This window comes from Jatropha curcas, chromosome 6, assembly GCF_041381405.1.
Source record: "Jatropha curcas cultivar XTBG-Jc1 chromosome 6, XTBG_Jcur_1.0, whole genome shotgun sequence".
NCBI classification, from domain to species: domain Eukaryota; kingdom Viridiplantae; phylum Streptophyta; class Magnoliopsida; order Malpighiales; family Euphorbiaceae; genus Jatropha; species Jatropha curcas.
Genome location: NC_143156.1, coordinates 27,216,782 through 27,232,257, shown reverse-complemented (window position 1 = coordinate 27,232,257; position 15,476 = coordinate 27,216,782). Strand labels below are relative to the sequence as shown.

The window sequence follows — 15,476 nt, the reverse complement described above, 5'->3', positions numbered from 1 at the left end:
GGAAATTTTAATTTTAAGTACCCAAATGTGTTGAAAATCTACTTAAGATAGTTACGTATCTTAATTTTTTGCTTTGAAAGTGAGATGAAAAGTTTAAAATGCTATTGTCAAAAAACTTTTCGTATCTTCAACCACCAAGAAAAGTCCTCGTACTTTCCTTTTCTAATGATGGTTTGTGATCTTATCCTAACGAAATGATGCTTATTGTGTTAATAATGACTTTGGTTTTCCTTTATTTATTAAGAATACTAATAAAAAAATATAAAAATTTTAACACTTAATTGAAATGTGAAATAGTTAAAATCTCAGTCGTAAGTGTTTTTATGACCCAACAATGTATTTAGGTTCAATTTTTTTTTTAGTTTAATTTCAATTAAACTGATGAAATAGAAAATTAGACTTTTATTTTTTATAAAAATTAAACTAAAATATAATTAATAGGAGATTAAATTGAAATATTTTGATTTGATTCTGTTTGATTTAGTTAATTTGATAACCGAAGTAACTTATCTTAAATAATATATTAGTTAGTTAGTTTTGCATCTCTCTTTCTCTGCCAAGTAACATAGTTTTAGCAATTTCAATTCAGTTGGGTGAAATCAAATTTTTTGTATAAAAAATTAAAATTAAAGTAATTGAAAATTATAAAATTGATTAATCAAATTGAATCGAAAATTTGAAAAATTAAAGTTGACTCATCGTTTAAAGAGAGATTATTCGTAATGTAGCTTAGAATAATATTTCTATAATTTATCTTCCAATAAATCAAAAAGGAAAAAGATTAATATAAAAATTTTAAATCCTTCTAAAATTTAAAAGAGAAATTGCCTAGTAATTTAAGTATGATTGCCAAAGTGATTATAAATTGTTTTAGTCAGTATTTAACATTTAGTCTATAAATAAATATTTTTAATTAAATATAGTAAATATAAATGTTAGAACAATAATTTAAAATTCAATACTTAACTCTTAAAAATAATTCAAATAATAATGTAAAAATGTACATCATCGGAAGAATTTTAAATAAATACTATCTCAATTCTAAGCCTGAAAACGCATGCACAAATTAAAAAAAAAAACTCTTAATTAATGTTGGTCTAATTGATATGAGAACTCTGAGATTTCAGATTCGAGACTTCTCTGTCACAAGAGTTTTTTGTAATTTAGTGAGCAAAGGAGAATTATTTTATTGTTTAGTCTATTATATTCTTTTGGCCCAGGTGCTAGTTTGGTTGGCTTTTCACTTCTGTGGAGAATAGGAGATTTCGAATTTAAGTTCTCTCGACTACAGTTTTTTATCTATTTTGTGATTCAATTTCGGCCCATAAAGACCTCAAATGAATTAAAAATAATAATAAAAAAACTCTTAAAAATTGTAAAGTTTATAATTCAAATATTTAATTATTTGATTGCTAATATATTTAGTTATTGACTACTAAATACCAAATCCTTGCATTAAAAAATAATGTTGGATGTTAAAATAAAAAAAAAAAAAGTTTTATAAAACACAGCCCATTTGGATCCCTCGTAGTCTATATAGTCAAAAGTTCATAACACAAAAACACTGCATTTAACTCCCTTTAATCACCCTTAAATCTCGCATCTTAATCACTCCGTCCCTTCCCTAGATTTCCTCATTTGTTTCTCTCTCCTCTGTCCAAACAAAATGAGCTCTTACTCTTCTTCTTTCACTCTTTGCCTCTGCTACTGCTTTCCTAATCGTCCCCATGATCACCACTAGCTTCAATCTCTACATCACAATTTTCTTCCTCTTTCTTGCATTGTTTTCTTTATGGGTTTCTTAAAAAATGAAACACCTAAACACCTAATTTGCACATGCAAATGCTGTTTATATTCTTTTCTTCAAAACCCATTTGAGAATGACGGATTTTTGTTTGTTTTAAGCTTTTTATAGTCCTGGTAATTGTATAAGTTGATAAAAATTGACTTATAGGACTGGACAGAGTTCTTGAATTTGTGGGGTCTTTTATGTTTGCTGTTTGTATAGTTATAGTAGCAGTGGTAGTGGAAACATATAGAGGAGAAAAATGATAGGGTCAGGGATAAATTTGGTGATGACTGTTATAGGATTTGCTGTTAGTACTATGTTTATAGTATTTGTGTGCAACCGTTTAATTTGCGCTCGGATTCAGTTAAACGCATCAAGACGCTCATTTCCTATTACTTCCAGATCTGATCTTAGCATTGTAAGCCTTTCGTTCCCATTCAATGCTTAATTCATTTTGCTTTTCTCTCTTTTCTGTTTTTTTTTCTTTTAAATTTTAAATTTTTGTCCTTTCTTTCTTCTGGGTTTGTGTGGCTTACATATTCAAGTAACTGTTTTTGTATGCCATAACTTACACTTTACAGGTCTATGTATGGTAATTGAAATTGGGTTCTTAGGATTTTCGATTTTCTGTTTATTTGGGTGGAATTCTGAATTGAGTAATTATTTGGGTAGACTGGGCTTGGATTTTGCTTCTAAAGTTATTGTGGTACTTCTTTTAATTGATTTTTTTTTTCTGAAGTCATTATGCTTCTTATTTTATTCTCTCTAACAGCTTTGGAAATGAAATAGGAAGGAAAATAGACATCTCAGCTTCCAAGATTCCCATTCCTTATTATTTCCAGATAAAGTATAATTTAGTAATTTTAAAATTTATTTTCTTATTTTCTAAAATTAGATTCCTAGATTAAATTCCTATTGTTCAAATATAAAATTATTGTAAAACAAACAGCAAGATAGAATCTATTCCAGCAATTATATTCTGTTCCATTTTTAGAGCAAACCAAGTAGAATTTTTCGTTTATTTTCAGTTATTAGTTTCATATAGTATTTGGTTTCAAATTTGGAATTCTATTATTTACTGCCATATAAAGCTATCTAGAACATGCTAAATGATGAAATTTCCCAGACTTAAACATCGTTTTTCCAAAAAATTTTTAAATGTATTGAAATTAGAAGCTTGACTAGTGTTCTCAACATCTGTGCTACAGCTGGAACGAGGATCACATGGCCTTGAGCCTGTAATTGTTGCAAACTTTCCAACGAAGAAGTACAATGATGAACTTTTCTTGGCATCAGAAGATGCACAGTATGTTCTTTTTCACCCAGTTTATATTTCTGTTTGATGCTTTAGACTCTGGATCATATGCTGTGAACTTCACGGACAGATTTAGGTTCTCTTGATATTCTTATAAATGCCCAAAATTTGCGATGTCTCTTACAAATTGATGCTTTTTGCCTTTTTGTTTCTTTTGGTGATGTCTATTGATAAGGGATTGTTTTGAACTGAACAACAGAGATAGTAAGTATTTCATTTTTGAAATATTGTGCATTTTTCAAACAGGCATTAGCTTAAGTTGTCAGTGTTTCGTATGCTCACACCCAGGTAATGGTGTTGGATACATGTGCATCTTACAGGTTAGTTACAATTTTATCATGTCAAGTTCTTTTTGGTTGGTGTTTAGAACACTAAAATTGTGCCATCTAAGTGGTACCCTTGTTTGATGTTTCGAACTTGAAATGTTATCTTAATATAGCACATTTGTATTTGGTAACTGGCAATGTATATATTGCAGCTGAATTTGACCTGTTCTTTTGGTCAAATATCCCATTGATCTTGTGCAAGAAAATATGAATTAATTATACTGTTGAGGCCATGTCTACTAATTCAGGATGCCTTAGAAAGGATTTATACTGGTCTCGTTGCTTCTATATTTTGTTTTCTTTATTCGTGATATTAAAAAGACAACCTATAAAACTGCTTGCCAAAAGCATCTGAAATTGGATAACCATGACAGATAACATAAGAGTTCTCTAACAAAATATGTCCTTGTTGTATTTATGTTTATATCATGTGTAAAGATTACAATAGAGCCTGCAAGCAAAACTTGAGGTTTGAAGTGTGCCTATAAATTACTGTCTGAACATGATGAACACACATTTGAAATTGCTTGGTACCTAGCACATGGATTGAATTATTGGCATTTTATTATAATAAGAATTAGTTCCCTTCAGATTATTTAGACTGAAATTGCTAGAGTTTTTCAGACAACTATATATTCGAAAAAGGGAAGTGTTCAAGAAAATATTTCCAGAGTCACGTGATGAGTTTATGGAGATGTCGAATAAATTTGGTTTTAAGTTTTCCTTTGAAAGGTCAGAAAGCACAACTTTGAAAAGAAGCTCGAGTGTTGGCTCGAAAAGAACACGTTCTGTTAATGTAGATGGAGATGAATTGCCTTTGAGACTTGAAAGGTTTAAGGTTCGCACAGTAGTTACCGGCGGTGGTGCCCCTGGTGGTGATAAGGGTGATTCCAAGTCTGGTGGCGGCGCCGGTGGTGGTGCTTCCAAATCAAAATAAAACATGGTTAAAAACCGAAGGATTTATTAATTAGCCAAACTCATTGATGTTTAGTGATATTAACTTTCAAGTTGCTAATTTTTTGTTTTAAATCAAATTATTTTGTTAAAAGAAATGACTTCATTGTTTGTTTTTTTTTTTTTTGAGTGGGACTTGATTGCTAATATTGTTAAGAGGTTTTAGTAATTTATTATTAGAAAATGAAAAAAAAAACAATTTATTTTTTTCAAATGGAGAATTTTCTTTTTGTTGTTTAATTTGTTATCTCATTCAATATAAATAACAACATTTTATGTTTGAATCTCATATTAATGTGAAGGGGAATGTTTTAATCCATGGAATGTAATATCCGTAGATATTGAAATTAATAGAATTTTTACACTCCATGATTTAGTTAAAAAATATAATCCATAAATTTGAAAGATATTTTTGGAATAAAATTAATTGATTGAAATTATTTTATCATAAAAAAATAATGGAATTATAAAGTCTCCCCTTCAAGGTGACTTTCTTCGTAAAAATGCATTTTTTATTAATGTACCGATATTCAAAACATACTAAAAAAAGAAAAAAAAATTATAATAAACCAGAGAATTATTTATCATGAGAAAAATTAATTTATAAACTATTAAAATAAGGTACTCTTGTCAGTTGAATTAAAAGTTTTCTCGGTAAAGTTATCGACGGTAAAATTAGCGACGTAAGTGGGCTATGGATAGGTCTAGGTTGAAAGTTTATTCTTACAAATTGAATACTTCCATCTCAAACAAATACTTAAAACAAAAAGAACGATAAATAAACTCTTTGATATATTTATTTGGATTTTAAGGTTCAATAAAATATAATAAACAAACAAATCAATCCAAATAAATCTTCGATCAAATATAATATAAAATTCACTTTGAATAAATAATTAAATGGATAAACTATTTATAATAATGCGTTATTAAATAGGAGTATATATATAAAAAAAAATTTATATTGTTATTCTTAGAAGAATAGCCTATAATTTACAATAAACTGAAATAAAAAGCAGAAGATCGAGATAGTTTATGCCCTGTTCGGTAACGTTTTTGAGCTAGCTTTTTATGAAATTTTAAATATTCTAACTTCTAACGTTTAGTTTTTAATTAAAATTTTTAATTATTATAGTCATTTTTTTTTTGAATTTAGGTAATTATACAATTAATATTATTTTTTATCATTTTAAGTTAAACAACTAAACATACATCTATTCTTACCGAACGCTTCTAATTTAAATCGTTACAAAGCTAAAAACCAAAACAGCCAATATTACCGGCCAGACACTAATTTGTTTGAACTAATTGCTAGGATTTTTTATACTTTTCTTGCACTTTATATAATTTTTGAGTGAATTCCGGTTTAGAAATTCAAAGATACAAATACGGAACAGATAATTAAGAAAAGAACATTTTCATTTATTTCTTTTTATGTGATTATTAAAATACTTTTTAATTTAGAATTTTACATTTTAAAAAAACTAAAGTTTTAATATAAAAGGAATTTATTAAACAAAATACATGCATTATAATTTTTATTGGTTAAGTATTTTAGATATTGATTTATTAGAATAGTTTAATAACCCCTAAAAAATTTATACTAATAATTATAATTAATAAGTTTTTAAAATTATGAAGTGTATTTTTATATATAAATATTTGTGGAACGTCGATATTATTACTCATAATTTCCGCCTCCGCCGGTTTCCCGCTGTTGCCTCTCCAATCACCGAGGCTGCAAGACTAAGGACTGTTTATCTCGCCATTGGTTTATGTTTCACTCTGCTTCCGTACATTCAAGCTCCCCTGTAATCAGGATTAATTTCTCTCAGTTTGTTCAAAACTTGATCCTGCTTTCGAATTCTTATTTCAGTTTAAATATCGAGTTGCTTTTGCTTTCCTCTGTCTCGTCGACTTCTGATTCAATCTTCTCGGTCTTGTAGGTTTACTATTATGTTGAGAAGTTTAGGATTTGTGGAGGCCAGTGCGGTGAGTTGCAATTTTCAAAAGACAAAAGTTAGACCCTTTTAGTTCCAAGTCAAGGCATCTTAACAACACAATAAGCCGAGTGGTAAGAACTAATTTTTTCATTAACTTTCCATTTTTTAACTAATCATTTGCCTTTACTTCATTTTATTATGTTGCCTTGCGAACATTCTGTTTATTGAACTTTAATCAACTATCAGAAAGCAGCTGCATACGCAATTATCCTTTGTTAATGGCAATTGAATTAAGAATACTTTTTGCTTTTTTTTTTTTCGTAGCTGATTGCATGATTGATTAATTAATTACATATATGTGAACTAATGCCATATCTTATTGCTTTGAAATTTGAGTTGATTATGTTGTTTTGAGGGATTAGTTCAGTTGAGCATAGCTTTTCAATAGAAAGAAGATTATGTTTTAGAACAGAGATTCCTTTCTTAAATTTTCTTAAAGGTTTCAATTGAAGTGCTTAATAAAAGTGAAATCTTTACAACATTAGGAACAATTCTATGCTCAATTTGTTGAAGGTGATAACTTCCTTTAGTATTGTTTGGAATTTGTTAGACCATGAAAGCACGAAATGTTTTAAAATTTTAAAATTAAATATGAGTTACATTCTCTATTCCTGCCCATGAGTTGTATATTGGCAGCCAATGATGAATTAGAGTTGATTAAAAATCTTAATAGATTTATGATTTTTGTAGTTAACCTATCCCACACGATATAATCAGTATCAGACTAAATGTGATATTACTACCAATCTTGTTTGCAAGGTAGATTCATCACCTGGTATGGCATATGGGAATCTCCTGCAAATTAGCTTTCATGACTAAAAATGGATGAGTTCTTACATTTTTTTGACTCATTTGACATTTAGCTTATAAATTCAACATAATGCAAGTACTTAAGAGAAAAATATGGATACTAATAATAATAAGATAATCAAACTTTGAACTCTTCATTATATTCAAAACAGGAAGTTAAATCTGAGATCGTTAAGTGAAATTGTTTACTACTCTGGCAATGTCAGTTTTTCTGTTCTTTAGTTCACTATTTTTCATAAACCTGTCATAATTGACATCAAGAAATTCACAGTGGCAACATACAATATCGATTAACCAGCATTGTTGTACCCAGTGTGTAGGTACATGCTTTCACTCCTTCACCCAATTGGCAGGTATGTGCTCTCTTCATTTTCTTTTTCCTCTTTCTTGGCTATACTCATCTTGACGTGTCTGAGCCTTAGAGAATCAAGTTCTTTTTTGCTATACTGAACATTGCTCTTTGATACCCTGATTTCTTCAAACATTTACTTGCTAAGTACCCCCTTCTCCTAAGTTCATATATATGCCAATATTATCTTGCAAATGGGTCACAAATTTATAGACTTGACCAAGAATATCAATTTTTTCATCAGTTTAATAAATGCTTTTAGCAAGCACCTTTTGCTTGTAATATTTTTACTGTATTAGTGCCATGAATCCTTTTCCTATCTTTTGTTGTTCAATGGGTATCTGATCGTGTGACCTTCAATAATTATTTTGCTACTTAGATTGGTGCAGACCTGCAAAGGACAAAATGTTCTCAAACTTTTTCCATCACTTCAAGCTTTTCTTCAGCCAAAGATTCTTGGGAAGTTACATCTGCTGGTTTTGAAAGTGAGAAGAAATATGTTGATTTGGATCTTCTTTTCCGATCATGCAACAAAATTCCCCATGTTAAGTGTCTTCACACTCTTCTCGTGGTGTCAGGGAGAGTTGAAAATATATTCATCTCTGCAAAACTCGTTAATCTTTAAGCCTATCTTGGTGAATTGTCATTATCCTATCGCACCTTCGATCAGATTCCAAAGAAAAATGTCTACACCTGGAATTCTATGACATCTGCTTATGTTCGCCGTGGCCTTTTCCAAGAAGCTTTGTGTTGTTTCTATCAGTTCTTGTTGACATCTGGTCTTCAGCCTGATTTTTACACTTTTCCTCCTGTAATTAAAGCTTGCCGAACTTCTTTCACTTTAGCTTGCTTATATTGTAGAGCAGCATTAGGAAAATCTAGACATTTGAATTCTTCAGCTTTGTTAGTATAAAGGAGCCAAATGTAAAGTCTTTTTGCTAGAAAAAATTCACTAGTGGATTTGTAATAGTTTTTTTGTCCATGCCAAGTTTGGTATATCTCCTTTAACAAAAGCATTTTTGGAGGCAGCAATAGTCTGGGCTAAATCCAAGTGTAAAGTAAACGGAGGGAAGCAGTTTTGTTTTCCTTTTAACTTGTGTAAATATTGCATAGCCCAGCCTAAATTGGGCCTGGTCTTATCCAAATTGGGCCATGAAAACCGCAGTTACATAAAGTATGTGTGCGGGGAAATGAATGGGGCAAATTGAGATTGTCGAAAAATGTGCCGAATTAGGATTTTAATTTTATTGGTTAAAAATAAAGATAATTTGATTTTAATTATTCATATTAATTTTCAATGTAAATTTAAATCTTATTGGATAAAATAAGATATTATATTATATAATATATAAAGTATATATTAAATATGGTAAGAATATAATATTTTTAAAAAAATTTTAATTTTATTGGTTAAACAATACATTTTTATTATCCATTTGTTTATTTTGTTTTGTTTATTTTAATTTTATTTTGTTTATTATCTATTTGCTGATCTCTTGTGTTGTGAAATTTAATATTAATTGTGTCGTCTTATGTTAGAAGGAATGACCATTGTTTGACAAACAAAAAATGTTTGTTATTGCATTGAATATTTCAACAATTCCATTTATTTATAATTATATATGCTAAATTATAAAATTGAAAAAAATAATTTAAACATTCCTAAGAGGTTTCCTAATTATTAAGTTTTAACATGTTAAATTTATGAATGCTTCATCGCATAAAAATGAAAAATTTCATAAAAGTTACCTTCAACATAATTTGCCTTGATTTGAGAAATCTGAATTCATCCCTAAAATTTTAGAGGACTTCTTTTTTTAGAAAAAGAATTACAATATCAAATTTATATATATAAAAAAAAAGAAAATTGAATGGGTTATTGAGCAAATCTGAATCATATAATTCAAAACATAATCATTTTGAAAACATTTTCTTACGTGATATTTTATTCTCATTTTATATTATATTGTTTATTTAACATATTTTTATTTTGAATATATTTATTTATTGTATTGCTTTTACACTTTTAAATAACTTATTTTGAAAATTAATTCATTTTTAGTTGATTTGTGTTTTATTTCCTTAATTCGTCTACACCCAATGGAACAATGATAAGAAAATAAATTTTTCAATATGAATATTGCATTAGTGACAGAATTGTTCTTCATAATGAAAAATTTATTGGTAAAAAAATTACATATTTTTAGTGTTTTTTAAACTAATGCAACAATAAAAATTTATAATTTCAATTGACAAAATATGGAAGCTAATATTGATTTTTCATATCTTAGTAATATAAATAATCTATGATATTATATTATACATAAAAAACTAAATTAAATAAATTTAAATTATTATAAAAAAAATTTACATTGCTTAATAAGTAATTTTATTTAAAAAAAAAAAGTGAATTGTCAAATTATAATAATGTTTATAAATTTATTCTTTTATTAACAAGTCATCAAGGCCTTTTGATTTACACTAAATTACCTTAACTTAAGTAGTCTTCGAAAAGTCCATTTATTTTTTCCGCATTAGCTTTTAAAGATATACCGACCAATCATATCCAGAAATTAATTTTTAATGACAAATGATATTAAGAAGTTCAACGGAAATATTATGATTAGTGTAAATATAATGTGGCCTTGACGGTGACGTATTGTGATGCCACCCCACCAATCATATCTTTAAGCTTTTGGCCCAACCAAGAATTCAAACTATGTTTTTAATTTCAATGATTTATTTTCACAAATTGCCATTTTCTTATTTGTTAAAGGTAACGATCGTCAATCATTTCAAAATCACTTCAGTAATTAAGACCTCAGCTGGACACCTGATTCTTAGTTTTCTTTGAATGAGATGTGTTCTTTTTTTATCAATTTTCTACAGTAAAATAAATTTATTTTAGTAAAAACTATGTATCTTAATAATTTAAAAAAAAAGGATTTTAATTAATTAATTAGTCACTTGTGAATTGTGATTAAACTCTCTACCATTTACTAATAAATAAGCAATTTTAAAAAATTACATGATATGGAAATATGAAATTCAATTTAATTCCTAATCCACATATATATATATATATATATATATATATATATATATATATATATATATATATATATATATATATATATATATATATGAAAATCAGTCAAGAAAAAGCCTAGTGTGGGTCCTTTCCATGTTTTGCAACACGTTAAGGGAAAATTATTATTTCGTCCCTGATATTTGTCATAATTATTGAAGTTGTCACGCCCCGACTCTAATCATCAGAGGAATTGTCCGCTTTGGATCAAGTCAAATCCCCTATACAAGATTGGCAAGACCCGCACGGTTTTGTCCCGCAGGTGAAATGAGAAACTTCCCAGAAGATCTGTGACATCTTGACCCGGCAAAGCAATCCTAAAAGGGTGGGTAGAGTGAAGCTCCTGGCTAGCTTCTAGGATGGCAAGCTAGCTAAGATAGTGGAATGCGGGACACAGGAATGAATCGAATCATATATCGAAAATGGGGAAACTAATCATTAGAGGTGCTTTTTGATGAAATGGCTGGAGAGTTGGAAGAATTCTAGGGTTAAGCGTGCTCGCTTAACGGAAATTTTAGGATGGGTGACCTCCTGGGAAGTTTTTCATTTTACCTGAGGGACAAAATCGTGCGGGTCTTGCCAATCTTGTATGGGGGATTTGGCTTGATCCAAAGCGGACAATTCCTCTAGTGATTAAAGTCGGGGCGTGACATAAGTAGTCCCCGAAATTTATACATATATTTATAATACCCCTGAGGTTTGCTACCGTCATATTAATTGGTCCTTCCGTCAAACCGTTAATTTTGAGAGGAAAAGACGAAATTATCCTTTGAAAAAATAATTATTTCGTCCCTGAGATTTGCCATAATTATTAAGTAGTCCCCGACATTTATACAAATATTTATAACGTCCCTAAGGTTTACTTCCGTCATATTAATTGGTCCTTCCATAAAAAAAAAAAAAAAAAAAAAAAAACACTTTTTCTGTGAATTTTGAGTGGAAAAGACGAAATTATCTTTTACAAGTTTTCATTGACATTATTACTAATATCTTTCCTCTAAAATACCTAAAACTCACATTTTGACCATCTTCCTCAACCCAACGCGGTCTTCATTGCCACCACTGTGTCAATGAAAACTATTATTTCCATAATCAGATCACCACCAAAAACTTTTTAAGTGTGACAAAGTTTTTTCATAAAAAGAATGTGTAAGTGAAAAAAATAGTTTGCGAGGAAATTAAGATCGTAATAAAAACTTTTTATCACGTTTTATAAATAGTGGCAAATATTTTTATCAAACCTTCTAGAGTGCAACAATTTTTTCGTACTAAAAATATTTAAGTAATAAAAATAATTTATCAAGAAATTAAAATCATGATGAAATTTTTTTATCACATTTTGAAAATGCGAGAAGTGCAGTGACAAAATTTTAATCATTCATTTTTAGAATCAAACTTTTTAGGTTTCTTAAAATGACAAAAAAATATTTTCGTCAACAATTAAAAAAGAGTGACAATAATTATTTTATAACAAATTTGTTTAGGTAATAATTAATAAATTTAATTTATTCACATATATATATATATATATATATATATATATATAATCATTTCACATTTAACAAATAAGTACAAATTTTGTACAAAAGTTATCATCATGGCTGTTGACACACAATAATAAAGTTATCGTCATGGACTTTGCGGTAGGTCGGGGTACTACGTGGCCAGGAGGTTGTTGAGGGGGAGGATGTGTAATATCCTCAATTTTGTAATTCTTTCTATTTTAGCTTTTTCGATGAATTCGGTTATCCGAATAAAAGGAAAACTTAAAATAATGGGAAACACTATAGATTGAGGATATTAATATTAATTAAATGAAACATTAATTGATCTTTACAAATCCATGTGAAAGCTTAAAGGAAATCAAAAATGAGTTGAAAAATGAATGACTTCTCGGTAAAGCACGATTTTACCTGAAAAGCCTGAAAAACGGTAATTTCCGTACGATTTTTACCAAGTGGAGTTTAGAATATTAAATACACTTGGTTTATACCTAATAGGACTAAAGTAAAATGATTAAAAAGATTAGAGTGCCAAAGGATGAAGGGAAAACAAAAGGGAGGATTATAGTGCAATTTGCATTTAAAGGACATGGAAGGAATTTTTAATAAAGTTTATTATATAATTTTATTGAAGAAGAGGAAAGAACCACGACACTTCACTCATTGTTGCAGGCCAAACCATTCAAGAAGAGAGGAGGAGGGTTTTGAGTCAAAACCAAGCAAAAAGAAGGTGAAAATCAAAGAATTTTCAAGTAATTCTTAAGAAAATGTTAGTTATTTTCACTTCCTCCTTCATTTCTATGGATTACTTTTTGAATTCCATGAACTTTGAAGTGAGGTGCTTGTTTGTGTAATCTGATTTGGTGAAGATGAAGTGATGAGAAGTGATTTAAGGTGATTTAAGATGATTGAAAGTAGTTATGCATGAATTCAAAGTCTAAGTTGCATAAGTCACCAAGATGGATGATTTTGAGTTTGGTTTTGATATTCTATGAACTATGGACTCTGCTATATCTTATATTATGATGTTATTTCAGTACTAGAAGAGTTGGATTGCATGAATTTGTGCTGGAAGTGAGTTGAGAATGCTTAAATAAACTTATCATTGTTGGACATGTTACAGTTATGCTGCCTGACATTCAGCTTCTGTTATTGACCTATTTGACTAAGCAAATGAACTCCAAAATTTATGAAATTTGATATGGAGATAGGCTGAGATGTTGGGTAGGTCGTGTTAAAATTTAAAGGCCATTGGATAAAAGGAAATGGAGTTATAAGTAAATCACTGCAGGCTGCTCAGCATGAGAAAAACTGAACTTCAGATTCATGTAAATTATGATTGTATGAATTTGAAAATTTATAGTCTATTAAAGTAATTAATTTCTATTATGTATCTAAGATTTGAACAGGACTCCAATATGTAATTAAATCATCCATGGACTTATGGGTTATGGAACCATTTTATTTTATGTTTTTTTTTTTATAATATGTTTAAGAAATTATATTGAGATTAATATCTACCAAAAGAAGTTATATATATTTAATAACTAAATTATTTTGCTACAAGATATAAAAATGAAGGAATTAAAAGGATTAAGTCCCTTGTAGTATACTTAGTAAGCATTTATAAGAATTAAGTGCTTATTAATTATATTACGGGCGACATGCCATGTCTTACAGTAGGGTAAGGTGTGACAGGATGCATGAGGTAGTAGGTGGATGGTGAGGTAGGATGTGGGGTTTAGATGCTTCCCCTAAAGATAAAGATTTTATGTGGAGGGCTCTAAAGAATGTGTTGCCTACGAAGGAGAGATTAAGGAAGAGAGGGGTGGAGGTTGACATTGGGTGTCCTTGGTGTGGGGAGGAAGAGGATATTAATCATGTAGTAGTGTTATGTAGTAAGGCTAAGGGAGTTTGGAGGCAAGGGGGGTATGAAGTAGGTGATATAAATATTTCTTTTACTAACTGCTTTTTGCAGGTACTTGCTAATGGTGATAAACTAAATTCCCAAAAGTTTTTGGTGTATGCTAGATATATTTGGATGACAAGAAATAATGCTCTTTGGAACAATATAAGAGACACATGCTACACTATATTCTTGAAGGCAAAAGAATACATGATTAGTTGGGAACATACAAAGTCGGCGCTAAGGAGCACGGCTAGTGCATCCTCAAATACAAGTTGACAGAGGCTTGCAATATTTCCACCCGGACGTCTTAGCAACAGTGGAGACCAATCATGGCAAGCTTTTGTTGATGGTTCTATTTTTGAGCAAGAAGGCATGCAGGGCTTTGGAGCGGTGATAGAGTCAGAGGAAGGCATTTTTATTCGAGCAGTTTCAGGCCACTTTACAGGAGGTACGGACCCTTTTATTGCGGAGGCTCTAGCTTTTCACAGTTTTTTATTATTTCTCAAGCAAAATTATGTTGAGCGTGGAGATAGTATTTTCATGGACTCGCAGGTTTTATTTTTTGCTTTGAGCTCCTCTATTTTATTCAAATCGGATGTGAGGAGTATTATTTCTGATTGTAAGAACTTATTTTTAGAACTCCCTTTGGTTTCGTGTAAATAGATTCATAAGAAAGCGAACTTAAAGGCTCATACCCTATCTCGAGCTTCTATTTACTTTGTTCATCTACATATTTGGAATTATATTCCTCATTGTTTATTCAAACTTTATAATAACGAACGAAAAGCTAAGAGTTTTAGTCTTTAAAAAAAAAAAAAAAAAACTGAAAAGTCTCGCACTTTCCTTTTCTAATGATGGTTTGTGATCTTATCCTAAAGAAAATGATGCTTATAAAATTTGGTACAAAAGTTATCATCATGGCTGTGGACACACAATAATATAGCATAAGGCCGGTTTTAGGATATTAAGAGATTTTTAAAATTAAGTTATCCTTGTCACTCTCAAGGAAGTGGGTGGGAATGGACTTTAACTATAACCTAGAACCTGGCTATGTTCCTCCTTTAACAACAGGGCTTAAGCACAATACAACACGAGAATGCTTAAAATAATCTATGGGTTTTCATATATATTTCTTTTTATATCAAAGTGGTGTTTAGTACCACAAAATAAAACTAAATAATTTTTTTTTTCTAATGTTGAATAATATATGTATTAAAAATTGTAATTTATCAATTATCACTTCAAATAAATTTAATTATTAGGTATTGAAAATTTTAATTTTAAGTACCTATATGTGTTGACAATCTACTTAAGATAGTTACATATTTTCCAAGCTGAAAAATAAATATTTAATAATAATAAAGTTTCAATTCATAAATGGGTCAAGTAATTTAATTTAGAAGAGAAATTTCAATAGTGTATGTATATATG

General features: G+C 29.3%; 1 protein-coding gene and 1 long non-coding RNA gene across 4 annotated transcripts; both read left to right on the top strand.

Moving 5' to 3' along the window:
• Positions 1 to 1,557: 1,557 nt before the first annotated feature.
• On the top strand, positions 1,558 to 4,598 carry LOC105648155 (uncharacterized). 2 transcript variants are annotated; one of them, XM_089722502.1, is made up of 3 exons: positions 1,558 to 2,207; positions 2,998 to 3,095; positions 4,055 to 4,598. In XM_089722502.1, exons 1-3 carry the CDS (start codon positions 2,049 to 2,051, stop codon positions 4,365 to 4,367), a joined length of 570 nt encoding a protein of 189 aa, XP_089578628.1. In that variant the 5' UTR covers positions 1,558 to 2,048; the 3' UTR covers positions 4,368 to 4,598. The 2 variants fall into 2 exon arrangements, 1 of the variants encoding a protein (XP_089578628.1); XR_016321213.1 differs by lacking the exon at positions 4,055 to 4,598 and adding an exon at positions 3,351 to 3,698 and having other exon boundaries at positions 1,560 to 2,207.
• Positions 4,599 to 6,063: 1,465 nt separating this feature from the next.
• Positions 6,064 to 8,534, top strand: LOC110010965 (uncharacterized). 2 transcript variants are annotated; one of them, XR_002286020.3, is made up of 4 exons: positions 6,064 to 6,195; positions 6,331 to 6,458; positions 7,511 to 7,550; positions 7,926 to 8,534. It is a non-coding gene; the product is annotated as an uncharacterized LOC110010965 (long non-coding RNA). The 2 variants fall into 2 exon arrangements; XR_002286019.3 differs by having other exon boundaries at positions 6,066 to 6,218.
• Positions 8,535 to 15,476: the final 6,942 nt, after the last annotated feature.